At 38.0% G+C, this 15,856-nt stretch overlaps 1 protein-coding gene across 1 annotated transcript in view; it reads left to right on the top strand.

Moving 5' to 3' along the window:
• Positions 1–6,424, top strand: part of LOC121875278 (nucleoside diphosphate kinase homolog 5-like) — a 13,004-nt gene extending 6,580 nt beyond the window's left edge. The window contains exons 3-6 of the mRNA XM_042379738.1: positions 1,495–1,621; positions 2,677–2,862; positions 6,011–6,108; positions 6,284–6,424. Coding sequence (XP_042235672.1) covers positions 1,495–1,621; positions 2,677–2,862; positions 6,011–6,108; positions 6,284–6,364 — 492 coding nt within the window. The 3' untranslated portion in view covers positions 6,365–6,424. The remainder of the gene's footprint in view (positions 1–1,494; positions 1,622–2,676; positions 2,863–6,010; positions 6,109–6,283) is intronic.
• The last annotated feature ends 9,432 nt before the right edge of the window (positions 6,425–15,856 follow it).

The following is a 15,856-nucleotide window of genomic DNA, read 5'->3' on the forward strand; positions in this document are numbered from 1 at the left end:
TTTTAAACCTCTTCTCTTAGTTTTGTTTCTTTGTTTAACCTTCCTAGTAGCTTCTGTTTGTGTGTTTGTTTAACCTTCCTAGTAGCTTCTGTTTGTTTCTTTGTTTAATCTTCCTAGTAGCTTCTGTTTGTTTGTTTGTTTAACCTTCCTAGTAGCTTCTGTTTATTTGTTTGTTTAATCTTCCTAGTAGCTTCTGTTTGTTAGCTTCTCTTTGTTTGTTTGTTTAACTTTCCTCATCAACTACCCTTTTTTGTTTGTTTGTTTGTTTAACCTTCCTAGTCAGTTTATATTTGTTTGTTTGGTTAACTTTCTTCATAAACTACTTTTTATTTCTTTGTTAACTTCTCTTTGTTTGTTTGTTTTGTCTGTTTGTTTAAGAATTCAAGCTTCAGTTTTTTTTCATTATTTGGATAAGCTTAACTTTTTAATTGTAGTTTAAGCTTCACTTCTGCTGTTCAAGGTTGTTAATTTAAGCTTTACTTTTGTTGTCTGTTGTTAATTTAACTTTTACTTCTGTTTGTTGTTAGTTTAAGCTTTATTTCTGTTGTTAATTTAAGTTTTACTTCTGTTGCTGGTCGTTAGTTTAAGCTTGGGCATATGTTGCCTGTAGTTAAAGCTTCAACGCTTATTCTGCCACTGGTTCAGATTTCACACACACACACACACACACACACACACACACACACATACACACATACATATTATTATTAATGACACAGCCACACACACACACACACACACACACACACACAATAATAAATAACAGTAAAAATAGCTTTCCGTTCCCCTTAAGTCTCAGATTACACACACACACACACACGCACACCAATTCCCCAACCACCAATCCCTCGCCTAACAACTCTAATTTTCTAATCACCACCTGCGGGCCTGTTAGCTGATTAACATATAATCCTCAGTCTGCTGGTCTGCCTAATCACGCTCGAATCGACTTTGTGTATGAAGGTCGTGGGTCACTATAGACAGTCTCATGGTAAATATTGTTGTCGTAAATAGCGCTGTAAAGATGTATCTATCAGTTTGACTTAAGATAAATAACAAAAAAATCACACAATTACACTGAGATTTTACCTTGATTATATACGTTGATGTCCTAATGGTAACTGTATTTAAAGGGTACCTGTCCTAATCGGCCCTTGTCCTAATAGACCCTCAATCAGAACTAATCATTAAGATTGTCTCTAATTCCTAATGGGGACCCGCTAATTCTAATGGGTCCTTTTTAATGTTATTCTAATTTTATTTATCCTTAATTCTAATCTCTATCTATATTCACCATTACCCTACCTTACCACACCACACCACACCACACCACACCACACCACACCATATCCTTCTACCCATACCCACCATCACCCTACCACACCACACCTTCCCATAACAATCCCCTAATTAACACACCTGCGTGACGTAACTAATTAACCTGTGACCTGTAATGATCTCGCGTGTTCCCCCTCCCCCCTTACACCTTCTTAGCGGAGGAGGGTGAGGCTGACCAGACCAGAGGCGGAGGAGTTCTATGGGGAGCACCGAGGAAAGTCCTTCTACTCCTCACTGATCGAATACATGACGTCAGGGGAGGTCCTTGCTCTCATCCTCGCAGGTAAGTCAGAGGTCAAAGGTCAGACTAAGATGAACAGTCAGGGTCACGTTAGGTCTTTGAGGTCATTTGGTATCGTCAAGTTTTAATGCATAATAATAATAATAATAATAATAATAATAATAATAATAGGCTACATGTAAACATAACGTCAATATTAAAAAAAATATCGAAATTTTGACTTTAAAAACAAAAGAATCTGAGTTTTGTATCGGCTTATTGAAAGGTGTTTCCCCGCCTCGAGCGTTCGTGGACGGTGGAGTCGGATATGTCAACAAATATAGGGTGTTAAGAGAGCTTCGGCCCCTTGGTAGATCTTGACGGACTTACACTGTTTTAACCATAACTTGATTGAGTTATGTTACGAAGTTGAAATAATAATTTAAAGTGATAAAAATAGGAACATAAGACAAATAAGCGATAAAAGAGGTAAACAACGAATGACGGACTATATACATCAGGGAATACTCTACGTTTAGTGAAGAAGAAAATAAGTGAAACAATGTTGACAACTAAATATGGTGATTTAATTATTGTTTTGTGATTGGTTAATTGACTGGATGTCTTTCTTTAATAATTAGACAATATGGGTGATTGGAATTCTTTCATTAATAATTATTGACTGATTGAAAATATTCCTCCAATCACGATTAAAACCCTTGGTGATTTGGGAGTTTTTCCTTAGTTATTAAGCGAAATGACTGATTGGAAGTCTGCATCTAATAACCTTATGGCTGATTGTGAGTCGTTTACCAATCACTGAATGTTATGGTTGATTGTGAGTCGTTTACCAATCACTGAATGTTATGGCTGATTGTGAGTCGTTTACCAATCACTGAATGTTATGGTTGATTGTGAGTCGTTTACCAATCACTTAATGTTATGGCTGATTGTGAGTCGTTTACCAATCACTGAATGCTATAGCTGATTGTGAGTCGTTTACCAATCACTGAATGTTATGGCTGATTGGAAGTCTGCATCTCATCAACATATGGCTGATTGGAAGCATATCTAATCACCACTCAAACAATCCCTCACGGTGTCAATTCCCCCTACAGGAGACGACGCCATCACCCACTGGAGGAAGGTCTTGGGGCCCACGCAGGTCTCTAGGGCCCGCGAGGAGGCCCCTGAGAGCATTAGGGCCCGATTCGGTGACCCTGACAATGATTCAAACAACGCAGTTCATGGCTCAGACTCAGTCACTTCAGCCCAACGAGAGATCAAGTTCTTCTTCCCCGACTGTGAGTAACTAGTGAGAGAGAGAGAGAGAGAGAGAGAGAGAGAGAGAGAGAGAGAGAGATTAAACAAAAAGAAAAACAGAAAAAGACGAAAGCAAGGAAGGAGTGTGATGGGAGGAGAGAACAGATGGAGAGAAAGAGAGAGAGAGAAAAAGAGAGAAAGAGAGAGAGGGAGAAGGGGGAAGTAAATAGGAGGGAAGGGTGTGGAAGAGGAGGGAGGAAGGGTGGAAAGAGAGAGGAGGGGAGGAGAATAACGGAAGAGGGAGACTGAGGGGGAGAGAAGGAGAAGAGAGAGAGAGAGAGAGAGAGAGGTTGAAGAATGAAGAAAGAAAGAGAGAGAGAGAGAATGAAGGAGGGTGGGAAGTGAAAGAGGAGAGTAAAAATAATTGAAAGAAAGAAAGAGACAAAGAAGTGAGAGAAAATGAACAAGACACCAAGAAGAGAGACAGACAGACAGACAGACAGACAGACAGACAGAGAAACAAACAAACAAACAAAAAGACAAACAGGCAGAAAAACAGATAGACAGAGAGAAAGAAAGAGATAGACAGAGAGAGAGAGAGAGAGAGAGAGAGAGAGAGAGAGAGGTATACAACCAGACTCATGTAAGTGGCCAATAACTTTGCATAATTCATTGTGTGTACGTGTTTTAATTAAAGGCATGTGTGTGTGTGTGTGTGTGTGTGTGTGTGTGTGTGTGTGTGTGTGTGTGTGTATTTATTCTGTACTGAAATACACACACACACACACACATTCCTTGTTGCTTATTCGTGATTTATTTTTACGTACAGTACATATCCCCACGTACACAATCCTTGACTGGCATGTACGTGAAACTACCCAAAGCAAAGACTCTCCGGCGTAAAATTACCTTACGTACATAAACTCTCATTAGTGTACATAAAAGTGTTCTATGCAAACATCCTTAATTTCATGTACGTAAAATTATTCTGTACAGTCTTTAGTTCACTGTGAGTAATTTACCTCCTTATGTAGACAGTTCTCTTCTTCCTCCTCCTCCTCCTCCTCCTCCTCCTCCTCCTCCTCCTCCTCCTCCTCCTCCTATCCTAAGCCTGTGAAGGAGGGTAAAGGTGCCAACCCACATTCCTCTCTGCGGTGGGGGAAGGAGGGGTGGTAGGTAAGCCTGTCACGGAAGATCGAAAATCAAGGCAAAATCAATTCATGATGAGAGCGACTTTACTGGACAACATCGACGTCTCCTCCCCCATTCCCTATTCATTCTCCCCCCATTCCTTGAGCATCATCTCCCGGCCCCACAACCTCCTCCCCATTCCAACCTCACCTCCCCATTCCTACAACCTCTTCTACCCATCAATATCATATAATATAAGTGATAATTTACTCCCCTACAAGAATAATTTATGGGTAATAATTGGGTTAGTAATTCGCCTCTTAATTAATATAATCGTTCTTCAATAATTTACACCGATTTGTATAATTGGTCTTGTAAGTCGATAATCTGTATAAGTCTTTGTGATTATTGGAATGGTGGGAATAATGATAATCTATAATGATGATAATAATAATAATAATAATAATAATAATAATAATAATAATAATAATAATAATAATAATAATAATAAAACCAAATAACAGATTACATGCTAAATTATTATGATAACTTGGGTGATACTTTTTATATAATATTTTGGGGATTATTTGGATGATAATTTCTTTGATAATTCAGATGGAAAAGTAAACATCAATAAGAATACTAACAAATACATCAACACAACGACAATAACAACAACAATGATAATACACACACACACACACACACACACACACACACACACACACACGTAAATTAACTTGTAGGTCAAATTAATGGGAATAAAACAGAGAAAGTTATCGACAGTGACCTATAATTATCGACAGTGACCTATAATTATCGACAGTGACCTATACTTATCGACAGTGACCTATAATTATCGACAGTGACCTATAATTATCGACAGTGACCTGTAATTATCGACAGTGACCTGTAATTATCGACAGTGACCTATAATTATCGACAGTGACCTGTAATTATCGACAGTGACGTAATATTTACTATTTTAGGAGGATTATAACGTCATATCGTTAAAAAATATATATTTCGTCTGGCTTTAAATTCGCGTAATAATAATTAATGCAAAACCACTAAATATACACGACTGTTAATTCACGTTTTCTATTCGCTTTTTAGGCGTGTATTACCTCACTCCCTCCTCAAGCCTCTCACCTCTTCCTGTTACCTACTCCCCGCTCCTATGCCCTCCTTCCCCACCCCCTGAGGGGCAGCCTTACTCAGGAAAAGAGAGGGGAGGGTGTTATGACTTGATCTGTGTGTGTGTGTGTGTGTGTGTGTGTGTGTGTGTGTGTGTGTGTGTGTGTGTGTGTGAGGTTTAGGGTTAGGGTTAGGGTTAGGTTAGGTTAGTTAGGGTTAGAAGTTAGGGGTTAGGTTAGGGTAGGTAAGGTTAGCTGAGGTTGTGTTTGGTTGTGTTTGGTTGTGTTTTTTTGTGTTTGGTTGTGTTTGGTTGTGTTTTTAGTTGTGTTAGGTTGTGTTAGGTTGTGTTTGGTTGTGTTTGGTTGTGTTTGGTTGTGTTTGCCAAACTCTACAGCTTCACGGGCCAGCAGACGGTATAAAATATTGTACAGTTCAGTAATTGTAAATATTTGTTCCTACAATACACTACACAGACCATACACAGTACACCTTCGGTACTACGTAAGATAGACCGATAATTACGGCGAAATATCCTTAACAATTGGGAAGATGAGGTACTGGGGACAATAAGACCAGTACAGTAAGGTACAGTACAGTACACTATACTGTCTTTAAGACGTATACTTCAGCCCATCACTAAGCCACCACTGTAACATGTACAGGTGTATAGACTTGTCCTGTAATAATCGTTACTCAGCAACATAGTTGATCATAGTTAATAAAATACTGTAGTAAGAAACAGAGAGGACCCCCCCCCCACCCCATGACTTACTGATGACTAATCGTCAGCCGTCAGGCCTCCCAGAAGTCAGCGTTAGTTCGGTTAAGTTAGGTTAGGTTAGGGTGATTAATATTAAGGTAAAAATAAAATTGTGTTAACCTTCATGTGACTCTTAACCTCACCTGTGTCTTCTTCTACAGTGACGCTGGAGCCGGTGTTGACAGGTGAGGGAGCCAAGGAGTACCTCAGTCACGCCGTCTCCCCGACACTGGTTCGAGCCCTCACGGAACTCTGCAAGGTATACAACAGCTTGGGTTCAGGTTCATAAGATTCGGTGTTGGTTAAGTGTTAGGTCATATTCATAGGTGTTTAAATCCCTAACCTAACCTAACCATGCCTAACCTAACCTGATTTAACCTAACCATAACCGGATATACCAGTACAAATCAGTCTAATTCCTCTGCTTCTTACAGGTTCGTCCGGAAGACCCAATTGTGTGGTTGGCTGATTGGCTGCTCGTTAACAACCCTAACAAGCCACTTATGGACAACTGAACCATTCAACCAAGAGAAAAGGTGAAGTATTAAAGAAAATGGGAAGTGTAGTAGAAAATGGGATTTGTTATAGAAAATGGGAAGTGTAGTAGAAAATGAGGAGTGTAGTAGAAAATGGGAAGTGTTATAGAAAATGGGAAGTGTTATAGAAAATGGAAAATTATAGAAAAACGAGAAGTATCATAGAAAACGGGGAAAGAACTGAGATGTCCTGGTGTGTCAAAATGAACCGTCCAAAGTCCAGATTCATAATGGCTCGTACGACAGAAAAAATCGTCATAAGTGAAGATATTTGGATGTACAGTCGGGGTCAAAAGTTTACTCCCGCCCAAAATGAAGCAGCATCGACCCCAAATGAGATGAAACAGTCAATGGTAAGTCAGTTGGGAGACTCATTCCTGTGATTCAGTTTCACACCTGAGACTCCAAACAACCCGAACTACTTATCTACCCACATATAGCGTTGTAACAGCTCATTAGGTTTAGTACCAGTTTCGAACAGGAGTGTAAAGAAACTTCTCTTGACTCTCCAGAATAAATTTTAAGATTGCGTATAAAAAGACTTAATTACACTAAGACTCAACGTTAATCCAATACTTTTATTTAACACCATAAATTTAACATACAAGATCTGTGTTGTGTAGGTTAATTTTGTCTCTAAATTGAGGTTAAGTTAATGTGTCTAGAAAAGGTTGAATCTTAGTGTTAATTTTTTTAAGTTATTTTTTGTACATGTTTTTAGTTTAAACTGAAGTGAACGTGTTAAGTTATTTTTATCTTCACTTACGAGTAATTTTAAATCGTACGAGACTTTATAAACCTTGACTACGATTTACCAGCGTTTGGGAAATGTTGACCTGATGATAAATTAAGTAGATTAAATATTATTCCTATTGTTATTCAATTGGTAAATTAAATATAAATTGAGTTTTAAAGAGTTATATTTGGATGTTTTAATTATTTATATCTACTGCCGTCCAATATGGAATTAATTTTATTTAACTCTTTAATGTTGAAAAACTAGTTATGGAAAAAAACATTATTTTCTTGATTAAAAAAAATATTTGTAAGTATAATTTTTAAAACAAGGGAATCAATCGAAAGTAAATACCTGATGTATGTATGTATGTATGTATGATTGTATGTATGTATGTATGTATGTTTAGTTTAAGTAAGAATTCATATATAAGAGAGAGAACTATATACTGTAGGTGATGAGTGAACTTCTGTTTACTGAGCTGGATGTAACATTTTAATTCTTCCTTTTATCGTTAACTAATATTTAAATAAAAACCCCAAATAAGTTTTCTGTAATTTATAGAACAAATAAACATGTTAAATTTAAGTTAAAATATGATTAGCTGTAGCAACTGTTATTATTATTTTTTTACAGTTTGATATATTACAAAAATTAATTCCTGTAGGTCATTTAAAATGTGCATTATGAAGATGTTAATTTTGTATTTCGTGATTTTAACTTATTTAGGAAACAAAATTAACACTGAGACTCTACCTTAACCGGATTCGTTCACTTAACACCAATTAGGAGACAAAATTAACACTGAGACTCTACCTTAACCGGATTCGTTCACTTAACACCAATTAGGAGACAAAATTAACACTGAGACTCTACCTTAACCGGATTCGTTCACTTAACACCAATTAAGAATAACACTAAGACTCTACTGTACTTAATATTGTTTGGTGTTAAGTGAACCTCTACAAATAAGTGTACTTTTAAGACTATTTACTACGTTGTCATCCATTTAAGTGAACTGTTACGTCATCAACTACGAGTAAATATTCATCGTAGGAACCTTAGAGATTCTGATGGCTTCATTATTTTGTTGTTGTTTCTAAGGCATAATAACAAAAGTACCCAGAGAGACGGGGAAATTACGTGATAGCAGGAGGAGGAGGTCGGCATCTATTCTCTGCGCTACGGGGAAACAGACAAGTTATAGGAGGTCGGCATCTGTCCTTAAACCACCAGGAAACCAGACCAAAGTTATAGGAGGTCGGCATCTGTCGCTTAAGAGCCACGGGGAAGCAGACAAGTTATAGTCGGCATCTGTCCCTTAGCGCCACGAAACAACGAAGACAAGTTATAGGAGGTCGGCATCTGTCCTTAGCGCCACGGGGAAACAGACAAGTTATAGGAGGTCGGCATCTGTCCTTAGCGCCACCGGGAAACAGACAAGTTATAGGAGGTCGGCATCTGTCGCCAGCGCCACGGGGAAACAGACACGTTATGAGGAGGTCGGCATCTGTCCTTAAGAGCCACCGAAACAGACGTGCAGGAGGTCGGCATCTGTCATAAGAGCCACCGGAAACAGACAAGTTATAGAGGTCGGCATCATGGCGGCGCCACGGGGAAACAGGCCAAGTTATAGGAGGTCGGCATCTATTTCTCTGCGCTACAGGGAAACAGACAAGTTATAGGAGGTCAGCATCTGTCCTTAGCGCCACGAAACAGACAAGTTATAGGAGGTCGGCATCTGTCGCCAGCGCCACCGGGAAATAGACAAGTTATAGGAGGTCGGCATCTGTCCTTAAGAGCCACGAAACAGACAAGTTATAGGAGGTCGGCACATCTGTGTGGCGCCACGGGGAAACAGACAAGTTATAGAGAGGTCGGCATCTGTCGCCCAGCGCCACCGAAACAGACAGGGTTATAGGAGAATTCGGCATCATCCAGCATAGCGCCACGGGGAAACAGACAAGTTATAGGAGGTCGGCATCTGTCCTTAGTGCCACCGAAACAGACAAGTTATAGGAGGTCGGCATCTGTCCTTAGCGCCACGAAACAGACAAGTTATAGAGAGGTCGGCATCTGTCCTTAAAACCACCGGGAAACAGACAAGTTATAGGAGGGTGGCATCTGTCATAGCGCCACCGGGGAAACAGACAAGTTATAGGAGAGGTCGGCATCTGTCCTTAGCGCCACCGGGAAACAGACAAGTTATAGAGGTCGGCATCTCGCCAGCGCCACGGGAAACAAACAAGTTATAGGGGTCGGCATCTGTCGCCAACCACCAGGAAACAGACAAGTTATAGGAGGTCGGCATCTGTCGCAAGCGCCGCAGGAAACAGACAAGTTATAGGAGGGTCGGCATCTGTCCTTAAGAGCCACAGGAAACGAAAGACAAGTTATAGGAGGTCGGCATCTGTCCTTAGCGCCACCGGGAAACAGACAAGTTATAGGAGGTCGGCATCTGTCCTTAGCGCCACCGGGAAACAGACAAGTTATAGGAGGTCGGCATCTGTCCTTAGCGCCACGGGGAAACAGACAAGTTATAGGAGGTCGGCATCTGTCCTTAAGAGCCACGGGGAAACAGACAAGTTGAAAATACCCTTTAAATCTTCTCGCCTTGTACATACACGTATACCAGTCTTAGGTTAATAATACATAGCCTCGCGAACTATAACAGGGGTGTATAGATGTATAGGAGTATATAGCAACATGTATAGAAGGAACTTTATAAGAGGCTTGTGTGAGTTGTATGAATCTGTTCTTGTGTTGGATATACAGTATACTGGGGGATTCAATGACTAGGATCCTGAAGCAACCCTATTCACAAGGCACACCATTCACCATTCACTAAGTTTTCGCTTCTATTCAACAACTTCATAATAAATTACTTTTGATGTTCATAAATTTCCAAGTAGTTGTTGTTGTTGTTATAATGTATGTTGGTGAAGATGACGTCACGAACCACACTATATACGAGTTGTATTGTTTACATTGGACAAGAAATAACATGCAATGGAAGTTTTAAGTGTGTGTGTGTGTGTGCCGTGATGGTCGCTTTATCACCTCTTTGTGACTTGGATACAAATGTTAATAAATATATTGATAAAGATGTGAGTATATTTATAAAGAGTAATGTAGACTAATAGTTCACGCACACACACAGCCCCATTATATATACATCCCTATTTAAATAAGTCTTTATGTCTGCTTATTGTGTTATAGTCGTAATTACTATATTACATGTATGCTGTACTGTATATTATGGAAGATGATATAACGGCACAAACTATACTATGGTTCAGTAACGCTTGGTATGAGTTCCTATATTGTGACTCGCCCGGTGAGGTTAGCACTCAAGTGAAAATTTCCTTCTCAATCCGTCCTTTTCCAATTTTTATTCAAATATATATATAGACATGAAAACACGTTATTATTATTATTATTATTATTATTATAATTATTATTATTATTATTATTATTATTATTACATACCACGTAAAAATTAAAGCTCGTTGTGATAAGCGCAGTACTTTATTATTATTATTATTAGTAGTAGTAGTAGTAGTAGTAGTAGTAGTAGTAGTAGTAGTATACGAAAGACAGGCATGCAAAATTCGTTATGGCATTTCTTTTTTTAAATTTTCATGTATATATTTGCTTTTAGAACAAAGAGACCACTTTATCCTCCACAGAATTACGAGCTTATAAAATGCTCTCATGACACACTAAGCTGTAACCCATTCACGGGTCGTTTTTAGGGGTAAATTCTTGTATTTTCATTAAACTTGTAAGTATATATGTGTTCAGATAATACACACTAGCATTACATTATCGTAAGTGAGGTATTTTCATCTATCATCGGATTGTAAGTTGATCATCTTACGCGAACGCTCTGTTATTGTTTACATATGAAGCGTTCACGGATGCCCGATTTAATGGTTGGCAATAGGAAAAAACAGATAATTATAAACTAAATTTTGCTAACTTCTCTACAAAAAATTCCGTGAATAAATGAACTCGGTCGAGAATTGTGTTTTGTTTTTCACAGCGAGAATTACCTGATTTTTTTTCACGATTTCAAACGAACGTCAAACATTCCTCCAATATATTGATTCGTTTTGCCAGCTGATGTGTGATGTTAGGAGAGGGAGATTTACCCTATAAAATCGTCTGTAAATTCGTCATAGAAGGTCAAATTAGTTTAACAGACGAACACAGTGCAAGTATACACACAACGACAAAAACATTAGGTCGGTTAAATTAGAAAAAAAATTAACTGGAGTCAACCAAAACACATTAATTAACACGGGAGGTCTGTCCGGTTCGTGAAGAATTATATGGGGGGATGTAAACTCCGAGGGTGAATGAAGATGAATGTTAATACTGACGAATCAACTTGGTGAATAAAGTGAAACAGTCTGAAGCATTGTGGAAATCTTCATCCATTTTGTTTTCTCTAAACAAATAAACAAGTAAAGGTTATCTGCAGTATAATAAACGAGTCTACTATTCACCCCTTTGGTTGGTAATGTAGTAGAATAACTATAGCCTACATATATAAATACAAAGATGAATAGATATATTTTCTCTTCACATTGATGTAATATTACTGTATTAAGATGCTTCAACACCTAAGGTCTTTCACCGCTGTTTATTGTTTGTTTACACTGTTTATATATTCGAGTTGAGACAAACAACCTCTCAGCACCACGAAAGACCAAGATGTATATGTTGTTGTTCTGTAGTGAAACAAAAACAATAACATATAAGCATTGTTTCCTATACCTACAAATAAACAAAAATATTAATTGATTTTTGTTGTTTAAGTTTGGACGTGTTAGCTTATGAAACCATCTACCTGCTTCTGTCACAAAGATTCTTATACACTGTATCTACGTAAACCACCTCTTAGTATTAGACAATGATCAATAATATTTACTGTAATTAATGTTGTTTTTATAGGATCACTTGAAGATTATCCTCCTCCAGCTTATTTCACCTAAAGGTTAACTATCCTATCCTAACCTAACGCTAACCTGACCTATCCTATTCCAACCTAACGCTAATCTGACCTATCCTATCCTAACCTAACGCTAACCTGACTTATCCTATCCTAACCTAACGCTAACCTGACCTATCCTATCCTAACCTAACGCTAACCTGACCTATCCTATCCCAACCTAACGCTAATCTGACCTATCCTATCCTAACCTAACGCTAACCTGACTTATCCTATCCCAACCTAACGCTAATCTGACCTATCCTATCCTAACCTAACGCTAACCTGACCTATCCTATCCCAACCTAACGCTAACCTGACCTATCCTATCCTAACGCTAACCAGACCTATCCTAACCTAACGCTAACCTGACCTATCCTAACCTAACGCTAAACTGACCTATCCTATCCCAACCTAACGCTAACCTGACCTATCCTATCCTAACCTAACGCTAACCTGACTTATCCTATCCTAACCTAACGCTAACCTGAGCCTATCCTATCCTAACCTAACGCTAACCTGACTTATCCTATCCTAACCTAACGCTAACCTGAGCCTATCCTATCCTAACCTAACGCTAAACTGACCTATCCTAACCTAACGCTAACCTGACCTATCCTATCCTAACCTAACGCTAACCTGACCTATCCTATCCTAACCTAACGCTAACCTGACCTATCCTAACCTAACCTATTGTAACTTAACCAAACCAAACCTAACGCTAACCTAACCTAACCCATTCTAACGCAACCTACCCTATTATATCCTAACCTATTCTAACCAAACTGACCCTTCCCTAACCTTACCTATTCGAACCTAACTTACCCTCCCTAACCTATCCTATTCCAACCTAACCTAACGCTAACTCTAACCATAATTACCTATTCTAACCAAACTTACCCTCCACTAACCTTACCTATTCTAACCTAACCTAACCAAACCACATCCTCCCCAATAGTGGTATAATGATCAATCTCTGCATAAAGTAAGAGAGAGAGAGAGAGAGAGAGAGAGAGTCAATTGGTCTTTTATTTTGTTTTGGTTTATTTTTAGTTTAGTTTTAACTGTGTACTCGATGATAACGTTGGCGTAATATCTCTTATGATGTATTTAACAACTTTAATATATCCTTAGTGTTATATTCATCAATTTTAACTTATTCACAAGTGACTTTATAATTAACTCCCTGGGTCAATTATTACTATACGGTGGGGAAATAAAGTAATGTAAGTAAAAATAAAATACGAGTTATTGCAAAATTGAGTGAAAGTCGTGAAGAAATTATATGTTAGTGAAAAAATTATGTAAATTAAATAATTAGTAAAGATTATGTTACAAATTAATGAAAAAATATACTTAGTTATTATCTGAACTGATATGAAGACTGGAGGGCAAATATGTTTAAGATAGACAATAAAGCTAGAAATAAAGTGGTATTAATAAAGGAAGGAGATAGCCAAGAAAGATAAGATAATGATGTAATTAATGAAATGATCAAGATTTATTGTATAAGGTATTCTTCCATCTCTGTGTGTGTGTGTGTGTGTGTGTAAACATTATATTAAATTGATTGGAACATGTATACGATAAAACAACCGTACATTAGCATTAAGTTAATCTAGCTTATGTAAATTGCCATACTAGTTTTTTATAACCTAACACACTCTATTACCGACAAATAATAACTAACTAATAACAGTAATACAGCTCTCTATAATAACGTAATAGATCTCTTTTAATGAATCTGTAAATAATAATAGTAATAATAATAATAATACAAGATGGTACATAAGACACGTTATCATATTAATGTATTCTATTTTAATTAATACAATAAGCATTACAGTAAATAATAATACAATAGTCATCAACAAACAATAGTCAATAATAAATACTACGTGAACTGCATCTCCTGAGTGACTTCTGCACCACCTTGTATAACCTCCTCGCCAGGTACTAATGACCAGGTGTTTATGACGTCATATAGTGTAATATTTTGGACGATAATCTTGTATCCGAATGTCTTATAATACTAGATGTTTAACTCTTTTTCTGTGTTTATTATTATCCTTTCATCAGTGTGTTTAATGTGTAGTATTAATGAGATATACATACATACATACATACACCTGCACACAACACAACATCTATACAACACAACATCAACACAACACACAAAACACGACATCAATACAACATCGTCACTATGCACTTTGCATTTGGCGGCGAATTTGACTTTTTATTTTACTTTGAATTTAACTTTGAATTTTACTTTGAAATTTCTCCCTGGATGACTTCAAATGTTATCATCACTGTTATGGTTATGTTGTCATAGTTATGGTGTTATAGTTTTAAAGTAATAATGTTATTTTATATATCTTTTAGCCTTCATAGAGGAAGAGGTGTTCAATATATGTCCTCTTCAACTCCTCATCAAAATCATTTATTTTATCATCATTATTTTACAAGATTTTGGTGGAGGAAAGAAATTTAGGAAGGAATGAAGTGAAAAAAAATATTATAAATTAAAAAAAAATTGACCTGGAAACTAATTCTATACTTATATATAAAAAAAAATGAATGTACTGTATAAATAAGAAACTTCAAATCAACTCCTGAATAAGATAAGCAAGACACAGTACCATACATTAACTCGTCCCTGAGGATACTGGTTATATGTATAGGAATAAATGACTCAAACTTGATGCATGTGACACAGGTGAATGATGGGGTGATATGAGAGGTGTTTATGAATATGTGTAGTAGTACCACTAGCCCTCAGTATGTGTAGTAGTACCACTAGCCCTCAGTATGTGTAGTAGTACCACTAGCCCTCAGTATGTGTAGTAGTACCACTAGCCCTCAGTATGTGTAGTAGTACCACTAGTACCACTAGCCTCAGTATGTGTAGTAGTCAGTATGTGTAGTAGTACCACTAGCCCTCAGTATGTGTAGTAGTACCACTAGCCCTGAGTATGTGTAGTAGTACCACTAGCCCTCAGTATGTGTAGTAGTACCACTAGCCCTCAGTATGTGTAGTAGTACCACTAGCCCTCAGTATGTGTAGTAGTACCACTAGCCCTCAGTATGTGTAGTAGTACCACTAGCCCTCAGTATGTGTAGTAGTACCACTAGCCCTCAGTATGTGTAGTAGTACCACTAGCCCTCAGTATGTGTAGTAGTACCACTAGTGCCACTGGCCTGAATATGTGTAGTAGTACCACTAGCCCTCAGTATGTGTAGTAGTACCACTAGCCCTCAGTATGTGTAGTAGTACCACTAGCCCTCAGTATGTGTAGTAGTACCACTAGCCCTCAGTATGTGTAGTAGTACCACTAGCCCTGAGTAGATTTACGTACAAGCCTCCCAAACTAGAGGTGGCCATGCTGAGGGAAGGTCAGTGGGCCGTGTAGGATTCCTCCATTATTCTTGATAGTCTTTGTCAAGGACTATTTTGAAGCACAGTATTGTTCTTGATTCCATAGTTTGGGCTGGTGGACCGTTCCATAGGTCTACCAGCCTCTGTATAAAGAAGTATTTCCGTATGTTCGTTCCCTTTCAAGATTTTGAATGCCTAAGAAATCTGCCCCATTGTGTCTTATCTGAAGGGTTGTTAGTCCTAAGGCCCCTTGTCTACTTGGATAATCTAGATGACACAGTTCCGGAATTATCTTGATCGCTCTATGTTCCGTCTTTTCCAGGGATGTTCGGTCGTTCTGGAGGTAGGGTGTCCATGTCT

This window comes from Homarus americanus, unplaced genomic scaffold, assembly GCF_018991925.1.
Source record: "Homarus americanus isolate GMGI-L3 unplaced genomic scaffold, GMGI_Hamer_2.0 scaffold56241, whole genome shotgun sequence".
In the NCBI taxonomy this organism is placed as follows: domain Eukaryota; kingdom Metazoa; phylum Arthropoda; class Malacostraca; order Decapoda; family Nephropidae; genus Homarus; species Homarus americanus.